This window comes from Tachyglossus aculeatus, chromosome 25 (assembly GCF_015852505.1).
Source record: "Tachyglossus aculeatus isolate mTacAcu1 chromosome 25, mTacAcu1.pri, whole genome shotgun sequence".
NCBI classification, from domain to species: Eukaryota; Metazoa; Chordata; class Mammalia; order Monotremata; family Tachyglossidae; genus Tachyglossus; species Tachyglossus aculeatus.
The window spans coordinates 26786732-26809839 of record NC_052090.1 but is presented as its reverse complement, the minus strand read 5'-3'; the positions used below and the strand labels follow the sequence as shown (position 1 = coordinate 26809839).

General features: G+C 53.2%; 1 protein-coding gene across 1 annotated transcript in view; it reads right to left on the bottom strand.

Moving 5' to 3' along the window:
* Window positions 1-27: 27 nt before the first annotated feature.
* ZC2HC1A (zinc finger C2HC-type containing 1A) overlaps window positions 28-23108 on the bottom strand; it is a 33494-nt gene continuing 10413 nt past the window's right edge. Inside the window, exons 2-9 of the mRNA XM_038766713.1 lie at window positions 19415-19491; window positions 17831-17947; window positions 15913-16054; window positions 13273-13424; window positions 11446-11545; window positions 10135-10243; window positions 4795-4905; window positions 28-1507 (exon numbers count right to left, since the gene is read on the bottom strand). Of these exons, the coding sequence (XP_038622641.1) occupies window positions 1357-1507; window positions 4795-4905; window positions 10135-10243; window positions 11446-11545; window positions 13273-13424; window positions 15913-16054; window positions 17831-17947; window positions 19415-19491 (959 nt within the window). The 3' untranslated portion in view covers window positions 28-1356. The remainder of the gene's footprint in view (window positions 1508-4794; window positions 4906-10134; window positions 10244-11445; window positions 11546-13272; window positions 13425-15912; window positions 16055-17830; window positions 17948-19414; window positions 19492-23108) is intronic.

The following is a 23108-nucleotide window of genomic DNA, read 5'->3' as shown; positions in this document are numbered from 1 at the left end:
TCACCGCACAGCACCGGGACGGCCGGTAGTGTTCCGTTCCTTTATTGGGAGAGGACGGGGAGATGCACAGGGGCTCGAGTTGTGACGAGGTCGAGGGGCATGTGGTTCGTGGAGCTAGTGCCTACTGTCAGAGTGGGCCACAGTGGGGATTTTACACTTGCGGCCCAAGCTGGAACTCATTTTCCACATTGCGACACGGTCGCTCACACACAAGCTGAAGCGAGGAGACCTGGCCTCAAGACAGTTTCTTAGGAACAGTATTGCACAACAAATCAAAGAGAGCAGTCGTAGAAGAAGTTAATTATGAAAGTCTTAAAACTGGCTTTGTGTACATAGCCTGTTGCCTAATTCATAAATACCTTGCCCCCACCCCCCTTCGGCTTTCTGAACCCAGGTTTCTATGGAGACGACCAACCGCCAGCTGCCTCCCGGCCCCTCTAGACTGCCCAGGGTGCCCGCACCTTGCCGCCTCTCCCTCCCGTCTCCGGCGAGAGCCAGGAGCCGGGACCCACCGGGCTCGGCGACTGAGCGGGCACTGGATGTGGAGCAGAGCGGAGCTGACTGGAAAGACTAGTCACACTGGAAGCACGACCAGTTCTAACTGGTCCGCCTCGCCCGCACGGAACCGCTCCTCCCTTACTGACCGGTCAGCGGCGAACCCTGGCCGTAAAGGCCGAGCCCAATGGAGGTGGTGGAGGGAAAACAGCTCGGCCCGTTAGAGAAGACGTGCAGCAGAATGACTCGTGCAGCAGTGCCTGCCAGGAGGAGGGGAGAGGGGCTGGGCGACGGTGACAGAGACCCACCTTGGGGAGGAAGCCTTGGGACCATCTAGGAGAAAAAACCACCACTCTCTCTGCGTGGGCTCCTGCCCCTTCTCCCCCGCTCCCCGGCCCAGAGCAGCAGGGAGCGGGTTCCCCTGGGAATGACCCAGACCCACGTTTCCAAGTGGCCTTCCCGGGGGGCCTAGGGTGGATCTAGAAAGAGTCCCTCTCCAGGAGGGCCCTAGGGAAGCCTCGGGGAAGAGGGCCGGGGCCACGGCTCCGGAGAGTGGCCCTGGGGTGCGGCCGCCCTTCCTCCCGCCGGGTTCAGAGCTGGGGGGAAAAGCAAACCATCACCTGTTCTAAGCTGGCGTGGGTCCACGGGAAACTCTCAGGGCGCTTCTCCGGGATCTTTGCTGTTTCACGCGCACGTGCGCACACACATTCATACACTCACGCATATAAATTAGATAACCGAGCAGAGGGCTGCCCCTTCAAGTCACTCCTCCAGGCCGGGGGTCCTGGGATGCGGACGGCTACAGCAGGCGGAGGAGCTTCCCGCGGGGTCGGCCGGCCGCGCCGTCGATCCGGTCGGGGGTCACAGGACCATCCTCCGAACGCCACACTCGCAGCAGAACTTGGCCCAGTCCACGGGATGGCGGGTCCCACACTCGTGGCAGAACTTGGGGAAGGGTCCCGGGGAGCCGCCGTCGCAGCCGTTGGCCGCTGAGGAGCGGTCGCCGCCTGCTCTGTGTTGGGGCCGGACAAGTAACGTTAGAGACACACCCGTGGACGGGACCCGCCCCGTCCCACAGACCCCTGCCCCGGCTGCGGGGCAAGGGGGACCGGAGCCCCTTGGCCAGCGCACGGGTTGGGACACCAATGCAGAAACCGGAAGCGTCTTGGGACCTATCCATTCCGACTCCTCCTTCCCTCCCATACCCGGGCCTGAGGGCTTCTTATCACGTTTCCTACCGCCTGCAAAATAAGTGTTGTGGTTCCAATCACGGTTCAAACAGCACATCGAAACAAAATAGTGCCTTTCCCTGAAATACCTGCAGTCCCGTAACCCCTCTGCTGGAACCGGGGCGGTCGCCCGGGGCCGGACAGGGCCAGCCGTTTCCCCGTCCTGTTCTGCTCTGCTCACTGTTTGGAGCCTCCGCCATCCACCATCCGGCCCCCAGTGCCCGGCCCGGGGCCATTTGGCATGTAACAGCACCAAAAGCAGCCCCGGGTGAATGGGAGGCAGCGTGGACGGGCTTGAAGTCAGAGGAACTGGGTTCTAATCCCAGCTCCGCCACTTGTCCGTTGGGTGACCCTGGGCAAGTCACTTCACTTCTCGGTGCCTCAGTTTCCTCATTTGCAAAATGGGGAATAAGACTGGGAGCCCTGTGTGGGACGGGGACTGTGTCCAACCCGATTAGCTTTAGTACACTGCCTGGCACACAGTAAGCGCTTAACAAATACCATAACAAATCAGAAAAGAACCACCGAACCCAGCGGCACGCCACTGAGGAGAGAAAGTTGACTGTGGGGGGAGGGAGACATCCCACTTCCAGCTCTCTGACAGTTTTAGGGAAACAGCTTGGCGTAGTGGAAAGAGCACAGACCTGCAAGTCAGCAGGTCATGAATTCTAATTCCAGCTCCGCCACTTGTCTGCTGTGTGGCCTTGGGCAAGTCATTTCACTTCTCTGGGCCTCAGTCCCCTCACCTGCAAAATGGGGATTAAGACTGTGAGCCCCACGTGGGACAGGGACTGTGTCCAACCCCATTTGCTTATATCCACCCCAGCGCTTAGTACAGTGCCGGCACATAGTAAGCGCTTAGCGAATGCCACAATTATTATTATTACTATTTTAGGGGTCGCGCAGGACTTGCCCCGAGGTCTTCAATCTCTCAAAGCTGCCCTAAGAGACTCTAATGGGGAAAGCAAGCGTCCAGGCCGAGATCTGACAAAACGTGGGAGGCGGTAGCCCACCGGCCCACCCACCCACCCACTCTCCTTCCCACTTCTTGTGATCGGGAAGGGATATCTTAGCCAGCAACAGCTGCTAGGACACCCGGCTCACTGCCTTCTGCCCTCACCCCCTTTTGATCTCCCAAAGTTCGTCAGACAGCCGGTCAGACTGGCAGCCAGCCTCCAATCTCCAGGAGGGAGGCAGGAAGGCAGGCAGGGAGGCAAACTTCCATTTCTGGGAGGAGGAAAGGAGAGTCCACTCAGCCCAGCAGGGTCTGGGGGAGATGGAGCCCCTCCACTCCTATTTAAAGAAACGGCTAAGCATTTATACACAGCTAGAAAGGGACCTCTCTGGAGATCCGGACCAGACAGAGTCACACTTAAAATTCTGTGTCTACTGGGTTATATCTTGTACAAATATGATTCATTTTTAAGTACACACTGGTCTTAACTATTGGACGAGAATCAAATTTTTAAAAAATGTATAAGCCCTAAAATCACAAGAGTCTAAGCCGCTAAATTCCCACCCTAACTGTGGCTTAGTTAGGGTCTGCGGGTGTACCCGCTGACCCGGCTGTGGGAGCTGAAGGCCGAGCCGGGCCCTGTGGGTCGCTTGCCCAGACTGTACCCGCGGGGTCCCCTGGCACCCCACGAGCCTGCCTGCCCGCCACCCAGCCTGGCCAGAAGCCTAAGGACCCCGGGCTGCTCACCTCCCCCATCCCCTGCCCGAAGGAGCAGAAGGGTCACGTTCCCGCTTCCCGCCTCAACGCCGGCCCTGTACGTGCCCCCGCGAGGGCCTGGCAGGAGCATGGCTGGGGCAGGGTGGGACGAGAGTGGGATGGGGCGGGGCGGGGTGGGACGTGCCTGGGACAATACCCTTTATAACAATGTTCCAGAGGCGGGAGGGGAGGGAAGAGCTGCGGCTCACTCAGGTTGGAGAGAGGAGTGAAGGCGGGCTGTGGCTGTGGCCGCTTCCGCGGCCACCTCCAGGGATGCTAGCCGCAGGGAGCGGGATCACAGCCCGCTGGCCACAGGCAGGCCGGACGGAGCCGGCCCCGCAGGGAGCTCGGGGCCCGTCTCAGCTCCGGCGGCTCCCGGCCCCAAACACCAGAGAGGCGAGGCTGGCTGCTGAATCAGCCGGCAAGGCGCCGGGCCAAGCGCCCATCCGCCAATCCCGGGCCATCCCCGACCCGAGATCCCAGAAATTTCGGCTCCGCGGCGGCCAACCGGTGACTCAGAGCCTTTCAAGTGCTCAGTTCAGCCCTGCCGTCGGGCCGTCTCCAAAACACACACAAACACCCGGGCGTCCCCCCGGGGAACTGCTGTCTGCCATGTGTGGATGTGCCTCAGTCACTCGCGATTAGAAACAAACGCTAACACGGGCCTACCAGCTTCTAGCGTGCGGGCCAAAAAATGGAGTAGCGGTCCATGCGGACCCCGAGGCGGGCCGGGCTCAACCTTCAGCTCCTGCCGCCGGGTCAGTGGGTACACCGTCATCCCGTCGAGTGCCTCCCCAGCCCCTCAGAGAGAGGGTGGCTTAGTGGATAGAGCATAGGTATGGGAGTCCAAAGGACCTGGGTTCTAATCCTGCCTCCACCACGTCTGCTGGGTGACTTTGGGCTACTGACTTCATGTCTCTCAGCCTCAGTTACCTCATCTGAAAAATGGGGATTAAGAGCATGAGCCCCTAGTGGGACGGGGACTGCGTCCAACCTGATTAATTTGTATCTACCTTGGCACTCAGAACAGTGCTTGGCACATGGAAAGCGCAGAACAAATAGGGGAAGCAGCGTGGCTCAGTGGAAAGAGCCCGGGCTTTGGAGTCAGAGGTCATCGGTTCAAATCCCAGCTCTGCCACTTGTCAGCTGTGTGACTTTGGGCAAGTCACTTCACCTTCTCTGGGCCTCAGTTCCCTCATCTGTAAAATGGGGATTAAGACTGTGAACCCCCAGTGGGACAACCTGATCACCCTGTAAACTCCCCAGCGCTTAGAACAGTGCTTTGCACATAGTAAGCGCTTAATAAATGCCATCATAAAATATAAAAAAAGGACCATAATTATTATTATTATTACCCACCTGCTCGTGGAACCTTCGACTCCGTAGGTTTTCCTTTTGCTGGCCAGCGCGGCCGGGATGGGGCTTCTCACCAGGCTGGGCGGGGGCGGCGCTCGAGCTTTCGGGGTACCTCTACAAAAGGGGAGACACGTGGGAGGAAGTGTCACACGTTTGTCGGCGGGACAACTTCTTTTTTGGGAACTGCTGTCAGGAGCAGAACTCCCAGAACATTCTCGGCTTTGCTCTCCACTTTGTTGTACAAGCGAGAGACCTTGAAACCTTCTCCAATGAGATAAGAACCCCAGGCAACGACAAAGCTTGCTCCCGTTCGCCCCACTTTGGGAGCCAGTGACACCAGCTACGACGTAGTGGATACAGCGCGGTCCTGGGAGTCAGAAGGTCGTGGGTTCTAATCCAGCCTTCACCACTTGTCTGCTGTGTGACCTTGGGTAAGTCACTTCACTTCTCTGGGCCTCAGTTACTTCAGCGGTAAAATGGGGATTGAAACTGTGAGCCCCACATGGGACAGGGACTGTGTCCAACCCGACGTGCTTGTATCCACTCCAGCGATTAGTATAGTGCTTGGCACATAGTAAGCACTACAATTATATGATTGAATGAATAAATGAATGATTATTATTATTCCAGAAACAAATGAAAACTCTCTCTCTCTCTCTCCCCTCAAACTGCCCAGAGTTCTTGAAGGGCCTTCCATTCGCTTACGAAATCCAGCTTTCGATTTCTCTCAAAAGCATAAATGATCTGCAATTGTAGTTGGATTTCTGAGCACTGACCTGGCCCTGGGGAGACAGGAGACTCTGCTCAACCCCACTCTGGGGGTCGAGGTCAGGGCGGGGGGCGGCCAAGAGCCACGCCTAGCTGGGCCCACCCCCAGCCCCGGTCAGTCCCAGCAGGGTGGTCGGTGGTGGGCTCTCTCTCCCAACAGGGTCGTGTCTGATTTGCGACCGGGAAGCCCGGAAGGCCAGTAGCCCCGAGCCTCGCTGTAGACAGTGTCGGCTGGATCACCGTGACCCACTTACACACAGTAAGTGCTCCGTAAATATGATTAAATGAAAGGAAGGCCTCCCCCCAGCAGCTCCCCTCCCCCGGCACACAGTTGGGATGACAGGCCAACTGGGCTGGAATAGTTCGGGCCCATGTAAACATTCCCGGGAGCAAGGAAGTTCTACTTGAACCTGAGCCAGAATTTGCCCGCCGGATCTTTGGGCAGAAGCCACTGAGAAGAACTGGGGAATGCCGCTCCCCTGGGAGTGGGAAGGTGGGGGTGTGTATGTGTGTGTGTGGGGGGGAGGGTTGGAGGGGAGGGGAGGGATGAGAGCCCCTGGAGAAGTAGTGGACTGACTTGGAATGAAAACGGATGTCTCCAGGCCACCACCTGCTCCTCCTTGGCCACTGACTTTTTGTGGGTGGCACCTTTTGCCCTCTCTCAATCAATCAATCAATCATATTTATTGAGTGCTTACTGTGTGCAGAGCACTGTACTAAGCTCTTGGGAAAGTACAAAACAGCAATGAAGACAGACAATCCCTATTCACAATGAATTCACAGTCTTGAGTCTCTCCTCTGGGGCACGCCTAGGATGGCTCAGACCAGGCCTGGGAATCAGAGACCTCCTTTCCAGCCAGCCGGTTACTCTTCTGGGTCTCTAGCCCATTAGGGAAAAAGAAGGAAGAGACTGGAGGCTGGAGGAAGAGGTGAAGAGGAATGCACGAGGCTTGTCCGTCATGCCCATGGAGGTCGCCGTGCCCGGTGCCGCAGACCGGGCCCGACACCAAGTGTGTAACTGACTCTGCGTTGCGAGGGGACGGGCGAACGCACCCCACCTCTCACAATGACCTTTTAGAAACACACGGGGAAAAGTCATTCCCTGGGAGAACCAAGCGTGGTGCTTCACTTGGACACAGGAACAGTCAAACCAAAACATGGCTCCTGCTCAGCACAAGAGAAGACCAGACACTTCCACGGAAAAGGCCCAAGTTTACAATCCCACCCACCCACTCAACAAGGCTGTTGGCGGGCAGGGCCAAAGCCGCCGTTGCCACCACGGCAGGGAAGGGTGGTGTGGGGGCTGGGAACGGGTTGCCCTGTCATTCTGGCCTCTCCAACCTGCCCTCATGGGGAGCTCGATAAATGCCGCTGCTCCAGATGCTCCTGCCAGTGGGCATGAGTACCCAACCCGGGTCGTCGCCCCGGAGCTCTGCTCGGAGGAGGAGGGCGGCGGCTGCCCTTCTGGACCCTGGCCAAAGACTCCAGCAATGCCCTCGGATCTGTCCTCACCGTCCCCATTCTTCTCCTCTGGTAAACCACTCCTCTGGGCCTCGTGTCCAAGAATTCACCCACGCCCTCTGACCCCAACTCATAATTCCGGCAGGCACAACTAACTGTCTGCTGGCCACCTTGTGTCCAAGAATTCACCCAAGCCCTCTGACCCCAGCTCATAATTCCAAAAGGCACAACTGTCTGCTGCCCATCTTGTGTCCAAGAATTCACCCAAGCCCTCTGACCCCGGCTCATAATTCCAAAAGGCACAACTAACTGTCCGCTAGCCATCGGGGCTTACGACTGGTCACCTGGGGCTTTTGCTGACCGACCCACATTTCCCTAACAAGGCATTTCCTGACACCCTCTAGGAGTGAAGTCACTCCCTTCTGAAGCTTTGTCTTTTTGAGCTCCCGTCTTCCACCCAGTTCCCAAGATCCATACTTGTTCTCTGCTTCCCTTGGCCAATCCCTTCTGCCCATCCTTGCCCACCAACACTATTTCGGTTCCTCGGACAGGGCACTAGCTCAACGGACCGATAAGTGAGACTCCATACCTTATCTGCTTCAACTTCCCACTCGTCTCTCTCAGGCAGAAAAATCACAGTTGGGTTTTCAACTCAAAGAATTGCTAGAAAGCCTCAAAGCTACTGAAAATGGACTCCATCGTTCACAATCTGGAGAGGGCATTTTCAAGTTTCGATATGGAAAAAATTCAGCTGCTCCCCTGGGTCCAAAATGTTAGGCTTTCCCCCCCAGCAAATTCTCAGGGGGACCCTCCCCTCCAAGCTGCTCTGTGTGGGGGACTGGAGTTTTTCACTCTTTCATCTTTTTTTCTTGTGGGATTAAACCGGACAAACGCTCACCCAGTTGGAAACCCAACTAATCTAACTGATGATTCTTCTCTTCAAATTGCCTAACGGATACCTGAGAGAGCTGTTGCCTAAAACAGAAGTCAAACGGTGGCAAGTCATCTGGGACGCTTGGGAGTAAGGGGAAACCCCCCCCCCCTCAAAACAAACTGTAGATCTTATTTCTTTGCTTTGTTTCCTATTTCCAATTTGGAAATGGGTTTTGGATGCCACTTTTTCAAATGCAGATTTCCCTAATGAGCCTACAAAACAGTTCCCTTGCACAGATACTGGTATGAAATAATTCCAGAAAGTTTAGGGAGGAAACCCAAGTTTTGAGGTAGGGGTGAGCAAGGGTAGGAAATTCAGTCAAATCTAAGCCAACTGTGGTTTCAATTTAAACTTCTTCCCAATTCCAGACAATATGAAGCCTTGGGGGAATGAGTCCTCATGCACCGGTGGGAACTGGAGGATGAGAATATCATGGCCTCTGCTTTCTCAGGATCTCTGTCAAAGGTGTGGGCCCAGATTTAAGATTGGGGGAGATAGAATATGGGTCTTTTTTGTCGGGTTGTGCACGGTGAACATCAGAACTACCGCTAAGACCCGGCCGGGTAAGCCAAAGGAGACCCGAAAATTTGCCAGACTCGGCCGACGGAACACGGGGGCTAGAATTCGGGTCTGAGGTTGGCCGCTGGTGTCTGTGCCTGTGGCCTCATGCCTTGCTCAGTTTTGGGGAGCGGGCTGGGCTGGGGCGGTGGCTTTTCCTCAGCCCCAGGGTTCAGCCCGGCGGAGAGGAAAACAGCTTGAAGGGGGGTGGGCCTGGGGCGGTCGGGACTTTGGGCCACAGGATACACCCGGCCCTGGAGGAAGGCAGAAGGCCAACAGGGTCCACTCTGATCCCTTTCATCAACATCAGAGAAACAGTGTCTTGGTGGCCTGCCCAATCCCCACATTGGGGCGAGCGGTGTGTGTGTGTGTGTGTGGTCAGCTGCTTTACTGAGATCACACCGGCCTCCATTCTCCTGGGTGGCCTTTCTAACCCTGAAAAACAAAATGGTGTTCTTAGACAGATGGCGAGTACGGAGTGCTCTCTGTCTGCTTACTGTGTGGCCACAGGGAAGCAGCATGGCCCAATACAACGAGCACGGGCCTGGAAGTTAGAGGACCTGGTCCCAGCTCTACCGCTTGCCTGTTGTGTGTGACCTTGGGCAAATCACTTCACTTCTTTGGGCCTCAGTTTCCTCATCTGTAAAATGGAGATTCAATACCAGTTCTCTCTCTCCCTCAGGCTGGGAGCCCTTTGTGGGATAGGGACTATGTCTGACCTGATTATCTCATATCCATCCCAGAGCTTAGTACAGTATCTATTCCAGCACTTGGTATGGTTTTGGGCACATAGTTAAGTGATGTAACAGTATTATTATTTTTATAAATTTCACAGAGCAAACCTCCTCCAGGATGTCTAGGTCCCCTCCCGGGAGGAAGATTCAATCAGGGACAAAGCAGGTTAGGGAATCCTCGAGGGTGGGAGGAGAGAAGAGGAGACAAGTTGGCAGCAGGCCTGGTGGGTGGGGGGGGCAGGGGCGGTGATGCTGGGGAGAATCACTGTTCCGGCGGGGTCCAAACCTCAGCTGTTTCAAATTCCTGTCCCTACCACTCAGGCAAAATTAGAGAAGCAGCGTGGCTCAGTGGAAAGAGGCCGGGCTTTGGAGTCAGAGGAATGGGTTCGAATCCCGGCTCCACCACGTCTGCTGTGTGACCTTGGGCAAGTCACTTCACTTCTCTGAGCCTCAGTTCCCTCATCTGTGAAACGGGGATTAAGACTGTGAGCCCCACATGAGACAACCTGATCACCTTGTATCCCCCCAGCGCTTAGAACAGTGCTTTGCACATAGTAAGCCCTTAACAAATGCCATTAAAAAAAAAAAATTGACAGAATCACCCGAGCCCCATGGGCCGTTCCTTTGGCCTGAACCACAGGATGGGAATCCAGCCAGCCTCTCCACCAGGGTCCCAAAGAGAGACACCGCCTCCCCGAGACTCTACTGGATTCTTGTCCAAAGACAACACGCAACCAAGTATTGTGGGGGCAAAGACAACCGAGCGGATCTCAGAGTGGAACGCCACAGTCACTTATTCACCAAATCAGTTTTGTCAAGACAAAGGACCCTTTCAAAACAAAACCTTATCAAGACTAAAAAAACCACATCGATTTCCAGAGAACTTACCCGGCCTGAGGGGCTGCAGCTCCCACGGCACCTTTGTGAGAAGGAGATAAGGTTTGAACTTTGGTTCCCCACGGAGCCCCGGGAGAGGGTACCTTGCTTGCAGGCCCACCTGCCAACAGAAGAACGGGCGAATGTGAGAGGTGTCATCCCTGGTCCAGCCTCACACCCGGCCGGCCGGGACCCTGTCCCCGTCAGGGGTGCCGAAACGTTGGGAGGAACTGTGGGTCGGTCTCCCCACCTGACCGCCCCCTCTCCATCCCCGACTCTCCCTGCGGTGTCCTGGCATGGACCATAAAACCCCTGTGACCCTCCTGCAATGTCCCAACATGGACCACTCCACAGCCCCGCCTCTACCAATGGTAGAGTGTCGGTGGATTAGCCCTTTCCACCCCGGGGGTGTCCCACAGGTGGCCAACAGGGCTAGGGCCCTGCAGAAGGGCTGTACAGCGTGGGGGGTCGGCGAGAGCAGCAGGAGCCACAGAGCATCTCGGTTCCTCTGTCGTTCGGCCCGGCTCGTGGGTTTGGGCAAGTGAAGAGCACCTGTTGGGGGCATGAGCCGCTTTCATTTTCAATTTCTCTCCGCTCCTGTCTACGGGTAGGTCTGGTGCACGGTCCGTGTTTATCAAGTGAGAGGTACAGCCTGGGGTGCTCAGCTGCTGCTACTGTAGCTGGGCTACCTCATCTGCTACCGAGGCAACTGCTGCTTCATCGCCTCAGGGAGGGAACCCGGAGCCTATGACTCCTGCCAAGGGCCTCTCCCATTAAAGCTCCGGAGCTCGGCGTCCAAGAGCTCCCCGTCCCGGCTCCCGTCAGGGAGGCCCCCAGAGCTGAAGCTGTCCCCTACTCGTGCCTCCCTCCCGACAATCTTCTGAGAAGCCACGCCAAGATCCTCAGGCACCCTCTCCGCTAGGCCGGCCCAGTCTGGCTCCACACCCGGGCACGCTCTCCCAACCCACCACGGCTGCAAATAGCAGTCTGCTGCCGCCGCCTGGAAACGGGAATCATCTCCAGCGATGCGGGAACTCTCCGATGACAAACAAGGGTGGTTCTTCCCGACCGACTCCAGGCGGAGACGGTGCCCAGAAGCCCTGAGCCCCTGCAGTTCTCCCTTCTTGAGCTTTCCCTTCCTCCCAATCTGTAGCCGGATTCCCCCTCGGGTGTATGTCTATTGATAAAATCTCTGCTTTTCCTTTGGGAAATTACTCTGCTCCCATCTTTCTTCCTTTGATCCCGGGCCCTCTCTCGGGAGCCTCGTCTCCTGCCCTGGTCACCCGCTGGATGGAGAAGGAGGAGGAGAGATGACATTCACACCTAGGCCGGCCTTGCTGGCGCTACTCGGCTGCGGTAAGCGAGAAGAGGCCGAGGGAAGCGTCGTTGGGGTGCTGGGTTTTCGAAGAGCGGGAGGCTTGTACTGGAAAAGTGAAAGGAAAATCCATTTGCGGGATTATCCCCCGTCCCTCGGACAACCGAAAGCCCTCCTTATTTATTTATCTTAATGTCTGTCTCCCCCTCTAGACTGTAAGCTCGTGGTAGGCAGGGAATGTATCTGTTATCTGACTCTCTCTGGAGCTTAGTACATTCTTTCATTCATCCATTCAATTGCATTTATTAAGCGCTTATTGTGTGCAGAGCACTGTACTAAGCACTTGGGAAAGCACAATACAGCAATTAAGAGGAACAATCCCTTCCCACAATGAGCTCACAGTCTGGAGGTGGGGAGACAGGCATCAATACAAATAAACAGACATCAATATAAACAAACAAAATGAAGGATACATACACAAGTGCCGTGGGGCTGGGAGTGGTGGAAGAGTAAAGGGAGCAAGTTAGGGTGATGCGAAAGGGAGTACAGTGCTCTGCACACAGTAAGCGTTCAATAAAAATGATCGACTGACTTTAGATTCGATGTCTATTCCTCAGGCCAGGCAGAGGAAGCCGGTTCTGAGTCAGCCAGGCCTACCGCTACAAATCACTGGCTAGCTCCCTGACTGGTCTCCCTGACCGGAGGACCTGAGGGGTGGTGGGGGGCAATCAATCAATCAATCAATCAATCAATCAATCGTATTTATTGAGCGCTTACTATGTGCAGAGCACTGTACTAAGCGCTTGGGAAGTACAAATTGGCAACACACAGACAGTCCCTACCCAACAGTGGGCTCACAGTCTAAAAGGGGGAGACAGAGAACAGAACCAAACATACCAACAAAATAAAATAGGATAGAAATGTACAAGTAAAATAAATAAATAAATAAATAAATAGAGTAATAAATATGTACAACCATATATACATATATACAGGTGCTATGGGGAAGGGAAGGAGGTAAGATGGGGGGATGGAGAGGGGGACGAGGGGGGAGAGGAATGAAGGGGCTCAGTCTGGGAAGGCCTCCTGGAGGAGGTGAGCTCTCAGCAGGGCCTTGAAGGGAGGAAGAGAGCTAGCTTGGCGGAGGGGCAGAGGGAGGGCATTCCAGGCCCGGGGGATGACGTGGGCCGGGGGTCGACGGCGGGACAGGCGAGAACGAGGTACAGTGAGGAGATTAGCGGTGGAGGAGCGGAGGTTGCGGGCTGGGCAGTAGAAGGAGAGAAGGGAGGTGAGGTAGGAGGGGGCGAGGTGATGGAGAGCCTTGAAGCCCAGGGTGAGGAGTTTCTGCCTGATGCACAGATTGATTGGTAGCCACTGGAGATTTGACCCACTGGAGATTTGAGCCACTGGAGGTAGCCACTGGGGCAGCTTACTGCGGGGAGGCTGGCACTGATGGGTAGACATGTCAGGCAAGGGTCCTCGTTTAAAGGCCCTGGAACATTATTAGACTTGGGGTCGCCACCTGACATTAAGTGGGATCTCTGGGGGTAGAGAATCACTTCCCTTGCGGGGGGAAAAAGAATCCCTGAGAAGAGACTTCAATTTTGGGAAATTAATTTGGGAAACATTGCCGGGATGAAGGGAGGAAGAACGAAGGAGAAAAAAGGTGGGGAGGGGGTGTGTGTCTTCTGAAGGAGTGAGTGAGGGGACGCGTGAGTTTGTATGTATTCTTTGCCCAATGGAGCACAGCCATTAGACTGTAATCAATCAGCGAATCTCTTTCCCTACGTTTCTGGAAAGAGGTCCAAGTCGGGGGAGGGGATGGGGTGCCTCACCTGAGCTCGAGGAGATGCTTTTCCTTTGGTGTCGGAGGCGGAGAATTTGCCTTTGTTGCTGATGCGAGCTGCCTGCTCCTTGCAGAAACTGATGTGCCTGTCGGCTGCATTTTCATTGAACCTCCTCTGGCAATAAGGGCACTGAATGTAATCTAAAAAAGGACACAGGCCGGATTTTTCAGAGAATGAGCCGCCGAGCGAGCGGCAGGGTCCACAGCCAGCCCGACCAGTCCCACCAGCCCCTCCCCACCCCCCGGCCCGGGGAGAAGGCCGGAGAGCAGGGGGAGACCCGGCCAACCCCGGGACATCGGGTGAACCCCCTCAGCCGTCCTCGCTGACCCCAAGGGGGAGACCACAGATGGGGGTCTCCAAAACTAAGATTCAGTCTTCGTCCATTCAAACATATTTACTGAGCGCTTACTGTGGGTAAAGCACTGTGCTAAGTGCCTGGGATAGTACAAAACAACTATATATATATATATATATATATAAATTATATTCCCTGCCCATAATGAGTTTACAGTCTTGAAGTCGCCTAACAAAATTGGGTTAAAATTCTTTCCCTAGCACTGAGTCCAAATGTCTCCCAAGCATAGAGCATAGCCAATTACATGCATACTGAGTTTCACAGAGAAGTCCCTTCTGAAAGTTCAAAAAATGAGTAGATTACAAAGTATCCGAGACACCCTGACGAACCCACGGAGCCGGGAAAAAGCCCAGGCTGGTCATAGGAGGCTCTGTCTTCTGGCTGGCGGAGGCTGTTAAGGGAGTTAAGGTGCCTCCACTCCCAATGTGCTCTACGGGGCAGCAGGGCCGAGACCCCGGGAACTGGAAACCCTGCAGGGTCTGCCCGACAAAGAAGCCTCCCTCCGGGCGTGGGTAAGTGTGCCCAGGACCAGCCTGGCTCCGAGCCAGCAGCCGCTGCAGCTAGCCACCCGCCTGGCACGCTGCAGCCTCCACAGTGGCACCACGTGGGAATAACTAGCTTGGTGCCACCCCGGCTAGAGGGGGCCGCCGCTCTCTCCTGCTCTCCCACCCTGGATTTTCCTGGGGCTAAGCTGTCACCCGGCTGCCTGCTGAATTTGTCTCTGCCCCTGTAATGCAGGGAAATGTTGCCAAAACCTGCTTTGGCTTCAAGGTTCCCTACCCATGCCACCTGTGTGGCATGGCATCTAATAATAATAATGGCATTTGTTAAGCACTTACTATATGCCAGGCACTGTACTAAGCGCTGGGGTAGATACAAGGTAATTGGGTTGGACAGAGTCCCTGTCCCACGTAGGGCTCACAGTCTTAATCCCCATTTTACGGATGAGGGGACCGAGGCACGGAGTAGTGAAGTGATTTGCCCGAAGTCACACAGAAGACGTGTGGCAGAGCCAGGATAAGAGCCCATATCCTTCTAACTTCCAGGCCTATGTTCTAGCCACTAGGCCACACTGCTTCTCGATGGTCTAGACAGTACAGCCTTTGTGTTGGGCTGTCTCCTTCTGGGAGTCAGAAGGACCTGGGTTCTAATCCCTGCCCTGTCACTTAATTTCTCTCTGCCTCAGTTTCTTCATCTGTAAAATGGAGATTATTATTGTGAGCTCCATATGGGACATGAACTGTATCCAACCTGAATAGCTTGTATCTACCCCACTGCTTAGTACAGTGCCTGGAACATAGTGTTTAACAAATTCCATAAAAAAATTTTTTTTGACTCTTAGGAACGCAGGACTCCAGCTTTCCAAGAATGTCTCCACTGTTCTATGAATCGCCTGCCCTCCTAGCTTCAAGTACCCATGCTGGAACACTCAGGAGTTTGTTTCCCAGAGTTGCAAATGACAGTGTCTAAAGCGTATATTCAGGTATGGTTTAGATGAATACCTAAATCACAATTTTGTAAGTTTCCTACTTACATTCTGGGTTCCCCTAAGGGATAAAAACTTCCAGTGGCATTGGGCACATGGATTCTGGCATCCTTAATCTTGTTTATCTCACCGACGACCCCTCACCCACATCCTCTCTCTGGCCTGAAACTCCCTCCCCCTCATTAAAAGCCAGACCACCACTCTCCCCACCTTTACCACCTTAGTAACAGCACATCTCTTCCAAGTGGCCTTCCCCGCCTAAGCTTTCATTTCCCCTTCTGCGTTGCCTATGTAATGGATCTGCATCCTTTAAGCACTCGATACTTACCCACCCTCAGCCCCACAGCATCTATATACGTACCTGTAATTTATTCCTTCATGATAAGGTCTGTCTCCCCCTCTAGACTGTAAGCACCCTGTGGGCAGGGAATGTGTCTACCAACTCTGCTGTACTGTACTCTCCCAGGCATTTAATATAGTGTTCTGGGGCCAGGAAAAGGTCAATAACTATCATTGATTGAGTGATCCGCAGTGGATCAAGGACAGCCTATGTTTAATGAGCTTGGATATTGACTAAGCAAGGGTGACGCTCTCCCTCTGCGTGTCATCAATCGATCAGTGGTATTTACTGAGCACCTACTGTGCACAGAACATTATACTACGCGCTTGGGAGAATACAATATAACAATGTAACAGGGTTGGAAGACACATTTCCTGCCCACAACAAGCTCTCAGCCTACAGTCCCCCCAACAAGCAGGAGCCCACCTCCCCCGACCCTTTCCCTACCAGGATCGTAGGAAGGTGGAGGTGGTGGGGGGAGTTTCCCCCCTTCTTTAAGGGTCTGGTCAAGCCCTTTGGCTGCGCGGATGGTGGCTATGAACTCTTCGTGCTTCCTTCTCCAGTTAGACTGCTTCTTTGGTGGTTCTGGCTAAAAAGAAAAAAGAAAACAAAGGCCTAGAGGTAAATTTTCCTACAACAGGAAGCATGAGGTGAATAGGCCTGTGTGAGAGACAGCCTATGAACAAGAATCATTAGAAAACAATCCCTCCTGGGGGTTCTCATCCTTTGAGCAGGGGGTCCGTTTCTGGGATGAGCTTTTGGGGATGAAGGCCGTGTTTCAGAAGCTGGCCCTCCAGTGCTCCTGAACGAAGGGTCTGGGCTACTAGGCTCCAATCCACCCCAGATTCTGCTCAGTGCAGAGGAAAAAAATTCCATCCCAGGGGATTGTTTTACAGGTGGAGGGAGAGAAGTCAGCCTTCAGGGACAGTCGTGAGGTGACTGCGAAGCGGCTGGCATTTCTTCGTCCATCCTGGGACAAGGGGTCTGTCTCCCTCTTCTAGACTGTGAGCCCGTTGTTGGGTAGGGACCGTCTCTATATGTTGCCGACTTGTACTTCCCAAGCGCTTAGTACAGTGCTCTGCACACAGTAAGCGCTCAATAAATACAATTGAATGAATGAATGAAGGTCTGCTGTTGCCCCCAGGGCCAGGAGGTGAACAAGACAGCGAGCCGGGGGGCTGCCGCGGCTTGTCCTGCTGGCCAAAGGGGGAAGCTGACATGGCCCGGCACATGGCAAGCGCTCTGCAAATGCCACAGTATTTCACCAGATCTCAAAAGTTGGGGGACAACTGAATCAGCGTGGCCTAATGGATAGAGTCTGTGAGTCGGAGGAACTGAATTCTAATCCTGGCCCTGCCACATGTCTGCTGTGTGACCTCTGGCAAGTGACTTCACTTCTCTGGGCCTCAGTTCCCTCATCTGTAAAATGGGGATTAAGACTGTGAGCCCTATGTGGGGTAAGGACCGTGTCCACCCAATTACCTCAGTGCTTAGAAGAGTGCCTGAAACATAGTAAGTGCTTAACAGACACAATAATTATTATTATTGTTATTACTTGTACCGTATTCTCCCACACACCTAGAACAGTTCCCTGCTGGCAGCAGGTGTCCAGTACAGAGCTCTGCATATAGAAGTCAGCCAGTCAGTTGTATTTATTTAGCGTTTATTATAGGCAGAGCACTGAATTAAGCACTTGGGCTAATACAATACAACAATAAACAGGCACATTCCCTGCCCGCAACAAATTTACTGGTGATGATGATGATGGTATTTGTTAAGCGCTTACTAAGTGCCAAGCACTGTTCTAAGCGCTGGGGTAGATACAAGGTCATCAGGTTGTCCCACGTGGGGTTCACGGTCTTCATCCCCATTTTCCAGATGAGGTAACTGAGGCCCAGAGAAGTTAAGTGGCTTGCCCAAGGTAACACAGCAGACAAATGGCGGAGCCGGGATTAGAACCCACAACCTCTGATTCCCAAGCCCGGGCTCTTGCCATTAAGCCACGCTGCTTCTCACGCTGGAGCTCAGTAAAGACTAATGATGATGGTGTGTGTGTGTGGTACCTAAAGGGCTTACTGTCTTTATGACTCGTTTTTCTAACTCTCTGGTCTATCTCTGCCACTACAGACATTGTTCTGGGAACAATGCAGGATTCAGCAACCACATCTGGCCAATGTCTCCGATGGAAATCCTTGGCTGGGAAAACGGCTAGACAGGCCGAGTCCCATCCCCCACTTCAGGATTTCGGCTGTAATCATTGTTCCAGAACAACCATGCTTATTCTCAGTAGTGTTTCCTAACTGCCCATGACATATGTGTGTGTGTGAGACAGAGAGAGAAAGAGTCTGTTCAATTACTGACTTACCCGAGGCTTCAGAGGTTTTACTGTTGGAATATCGGTCCCTTCTGCCCGCTGCCTGCTGGAATCAAACGCCTTGCGCTTCTTTGTGGCGGTTTTCTGGCATATCGGCCCGTGCTTTTTCTGTTGGGTGGAGAGGAATGCCAGGACTGACCGAGCTACACCCGGGGGCCCGTGTGGTTCTTGGCCTGGGGTGACCATGGTCCTGCCACGCAGGGGGTGAGTGGAAGCCTGGGGAGCTCAGAAGCCTGGGTTGAATGGGGGCTCCGGGTGTGCCACACCCTCCGACGCCACTCTGCCTCCCAGTGCTTTCGACTAGAAGACAGATCTGGGCTGCCCGATACAGTGACCCAAGTCCTTGGGTGGATACCCCCAGTTTGACCGTGAAGGCCGGCAAACATTGGGCGGGTTGGGTTTTGGCTGCTTGGACGAATGTCCCCTACTGCCCTTTCGGATGAAGGCCGGGCCCACGTGGTCCCAGGACTAAAGGAACGGGCCCTGCAGGCCGCCCCGCTACTTTCCACCACCCGACTTGTTTCAGTTCACTGAGGCAGATGACCCAGAGGTGCAGAGTGGATCCCTTCCACTTTCCAGTGGTCCCTGACCACAACATGCAAGCGAAGAGGCAACAACAGGGAGGAAGGGGGAAGGTGGCCACAACAACCTGGACTCCTTAATTCCAGGGGACTGAAGAGAAACCACGTGAGCTTCGGTCTCAAGGAGAACTGGAAGCCCCTGGAGCTTAAGAAGTCTTATTATTCATTCAATCGTATTTATTGAGCACTTACTGTATGCAAAGCACTGTACTAAGCACTTGGGAAGTACAAGTCGGCAACATAGTAGATGGAAGCCATCCGATATCTGTCTGTGGAACCCACCTTACCACTCCTCAAGAACAGAGCACTTTTTCTCCTTTTTATTTAATGGTGTTGGATAAGCGCTTCCTACGTGCCAAGCACCGTTCCAAAAGTTGAGGTAGATACATGCTAAACGGGTTGGACACCTTCCACGTCCCACACGGGGCCCATGGTCTTAATCCCCACTTTACAGATGAGGGAACTGAGGCAGCGAGAAGTGAAGTGACTTGCCCAAGGTCACACACCTCTAGACTGTGAGCTTGTTGTGGGCAGGGACTGTCTCTCTTGATTGCTGTATTGTACTTCCCCAAGTCCTTAGTACAGTGCTCTGCACACAGTAAGCGCTCAATAAATCTGATTGAATGAACACAGCACACAAGTGGTGGAGCTGTGGTTAGAGCCCAGGTTCTTCTGGAACCGAGGCCCGGGATCTATCCACTAGACCACGTTGCTTCTTTTCACCTTCTGTGGAAATTGGTCAGAGGGTGAATAAACAAACCCAACCTGATTCTGCCATCCGAGGGACCGGCCAGAACGAGGGCGTGGTTCCAGCCCTCAAACGGCCAGAGGTGTGGCCAGTGACACCGACTTTCCCTCTCAACGGGAGAAACGAGTTCCCCCGGCATTCCAAGTCTCCCAGCCCCCGTCCCCGTCCCCCACCCCCGGGGAGGGAGGAGCCAGGTGCCGGGTGACAGCAGACGCAGAAGCAAAGACATTTGTGCATTTTACTCACTAATGCTACTGGGAAGAATGTTCGTCCACAAATCTTGCACGGCAATAATTCCCCCGCTTTCATTGCGGTGCCATTTTCTGAAAGAAAAGAAAATGGACATTAACCACAGGTTGGCTCTTGAAACGTAGCCAGACTTGATTTTGGAACTACATGGAATTTTGGAATTATAGTAACTACGCAGGCCGAGTCAACCCAGATCCTTTGTGATATATCAAGGATGAGAAGGGAAACAGAAGCTGGTTTTAACGCTTTCTTTTTATAGGCCCAATAAAAACGGAGATGATCTGGAATGCAATATATTCCGGGGGGTGGATTTTTCAGGTCAAAGCCCATTAATAGGGGGTAATTACTAAGGCTTATTTTTGTTTTTCAGTAGGGGGAAAATCAGCTTAAAATGTTTTTTAATGTCAGGTTTTATTTTAAAATAATTTCTGGGTTCAGAATCTTCCTGCAAAGGAAGCTGAGAGATGGAGGGAAGGAAAGAGAGAAAGAGGAAAGGAGAGGAGAGAGGGAAGAAGGGAGGAAAGGACAGCCAGGGAGAGATGGGGCAATGGCAGTGTTCACTTGTGGATACAGCACGGGCCTGAGAGTTCAGAAAGTTGCGGGTTCTAATCCCGGCTCCACCACTTGCCTGCTGTGTGACCTTGGACAAGTCACTTCACTTCCCTGGGCCTCAGTTACCTCATCTATAAAATGGGGATCAAGAACGTGAGCCCCATGAGGGACAGAGACCGTGTCCGACTCGATTTGCTTGTATCCACCCTAGTGCTTAATACAGTGCCTGGCACACAGTAAGTGTTTAACAAATACCATTATTATTATTGCGGCTAATGTGCAGTTGATGGCTTGGAAGGGTTTCAGGGGTGGGGGGCTGAGTGCGGGGGAAGGGCTGGGGGGGAGTCCTTTCTCAGGAGGCTCTGCCCTTCAAAGCAGCACCTTCCTCCTGCCTTTCCAGGGGCTGGGACTGCTCCTAAGAGCTCAGCCTCCTGAGGAGGGGTGGGGAGGAGAAGGAAGAGCAGGGGGAGAGGGTCAAGAGCGAGTCTGAGGGACTGGAGCTACATGGGGTAGACACAAGCTTTTTTTTTTTCTTTTCAACCCAAATGTTTGAAAAACCACCAGGGAGTCAGAAAATTGGGATGAAATCTGGTCAAAACTCCCAAAATACACTTGTAAAAATGACTTGAGTTTGCCACGAAATATCTACGCATGCTTTACTCTGAATTAGTCTACACATTCTGCCTAGTGAGTTTAAATTATGATAGCCACTACATAACACTAAAAATGCTGGGCTGGGCTGGGCTGCTATTTAGGGGTGAAGCAGCCTCTCCAACCTGGAATGGGCAGAGAAGAGGGGGCACGGCCCCCTTCCCACAATCAGGATGCCTAACTTCTCCCAAGAGGCACCCAAGGCTATATTTTTGGAGAAATCAGGCCTGCACAAACAACAGTCATATTCTCTGAAATTTCAGGAATCAGCCACGCCTTCCCTCGCTGGCTCCTCACTCTTTTACCGTGCGTATGTCTGGAAAGTGAGCTCTGCTACCCTGCTGAAAGGGGTAGATGGGAGGGAGTCGTTTTTTTTTTTCATTTTTCAAGTCCAGATGTGAAAAGTGCTGTAACTATAGCCTTCGCCTTAAAATAAGAAATGAGCATGGTACTAAAGGTCAGACGTAGGATGGTGATTCCAGGCTGGTTGTTTCAGGGTGTGAGTCTGTCGCCTGCCTCTCTCCCCCATGACCTCCCCCCTCCACTGGCTTCAAGCTCGCTCATAGCTCCCGTGCATGGAAAAAGCCTTCTCTGGGTGCACCGCCACGCTCACCCTGCTCCCGTTCATGGCCAAACTCTCCGAGAGTATATCTATTCTATTTATTTTATTTTGTTAATATGTTTTGTTTTGTTCTCTGTCTCCCCCTTCTAGACTGTGAGCCCACTGTTGAGTAGGGACCGTCTCTATATGTTGCCACTTTGTACTTCCCAAGCGCTTAGTACAGTGCTCTGCCCACAGTAAGCGCTCAATAAATACGATTGATTGATTGATTGATTGAGAGGGTTGTGAACGCCCACCGTTTCCCCAGACTCACTCTCCCACCAGGTTTCTGCTCCAATGATAATAATATGGTATTTGTTGAGCGCTGAATGTGTGCCAGGCACTGTACTATGCGCTGGGGTTGATACAAGCTAATCAAGTTGAACACAGTCCCTGTCCCACATGGGGCTCAAAATCTTGATGGGGTTTGAGATTGTGAGCCCCATGTGGGACAGGGGCTGTGTCCAACCTGATTTGCTCATATTTACCCTCGTGTTTAGTACAACGCCTGGCACATAGTGAGCACTTAACGAATACCACAATGAATCCCCATTTCACAGAACAGGTAACAGGCAAAGAGAAGTGAAGTGACTCACCCAAGTTCACACGGCGGACAAGCGGCAGATCCGAATTAGAACCCAGGTCCTTCTGACTCTCAGACCGGGCTCTATCCACTACTCCATGTTCATGACTCCCGAAGCTGCTCTCTCAGACTCCTCTCCTGCTTTTCATTCCCACATATCCTCCTGCCTCTCGAGCCTCTCCCCTTAGGGGGCTGGGGAGGGGGCGTTGCCAGCCTCTTAAACTCCAACAGTGCAAACCCGAACCCCTCATCTTCCCCTCCCACCTCTGTCCCCCTACATTTTCCCATTTCTGGCAATGCCCCTGGCTTCTTCACCGTCCCAGAGGCTCGCAACTTTGGTGTCACCCTCACCTCCTCACCATCTTTCAGCTTTTTCCAATCAACCCATCAATGGTATTTATTGAGTGTTTACTGTGTGCAAAGCCCTGTACTAAGCGCTTGGGAGAGGACAGTACAGTAGGGTCAGCAGAGTCAATCCTGGACCTCAAGGAGCTAACACTCTTACAATTTTAAATCCTGCCTATTCTTCCTTCAAGATAATCAATTAATGAATGTCATTTACTGAGTGCTTACTATGTGCAGAGCACTGTACTGAGTGCTTGGGAGGTTACGACACAACAGAGTGGGCAGACACATTCCCTGTCCACGGGTAATTTGTTGTGTTTGCAACATTATGTTTCCATGTTAAGCTGCCTCCAGTGCTTCAGGTTGTCCCATGACAACTGGGCAAAACAACTGAAGTATTCAACAAAGACTACTCCAGCGCAACACAGCCCAGAAATATGAAGCTTCTGCACCTAATGCTGAATTATACTCTCCCAAAGCACTTAGTACAGTGCTCTAGAGGACAGACCTTAAGTATAAAATAATGAATAACTCTTAATAGCTATCTAAAGTGAGCCAACACCTTCTTGAAATGGAGAATACTGGAGGGATGGGGAAAGATTGCTTTCCCCTTTGCAATTCCAAGGGTGTGTCGCTGCTTCCTTAGAAGCTTGAAACGGGAGAGTTGGCTCAGAATTGATACATATTTTACATTCTGGTGTAAGTCAGAGACAGTAAAATGATCTATTTTTATACCACATTACTCTGGCATGCTGTTTCACATCATACAGTATGGCGTGTTGAGAAGCAGTATGGCATAGTGGACTGAGCATGGGCCTGGGAGTCCGAGGGTCATGGGTTCTAATCCCGACTCTGTCACTTGTCTGCTGTGTGACCTTGGGCAAGTCTGTTCACTTCCTCTATGCCTCAGTCCCCTCATCTGTCAAATGGGGATTGAGACTGGGAGCCCTCTGTGGGAC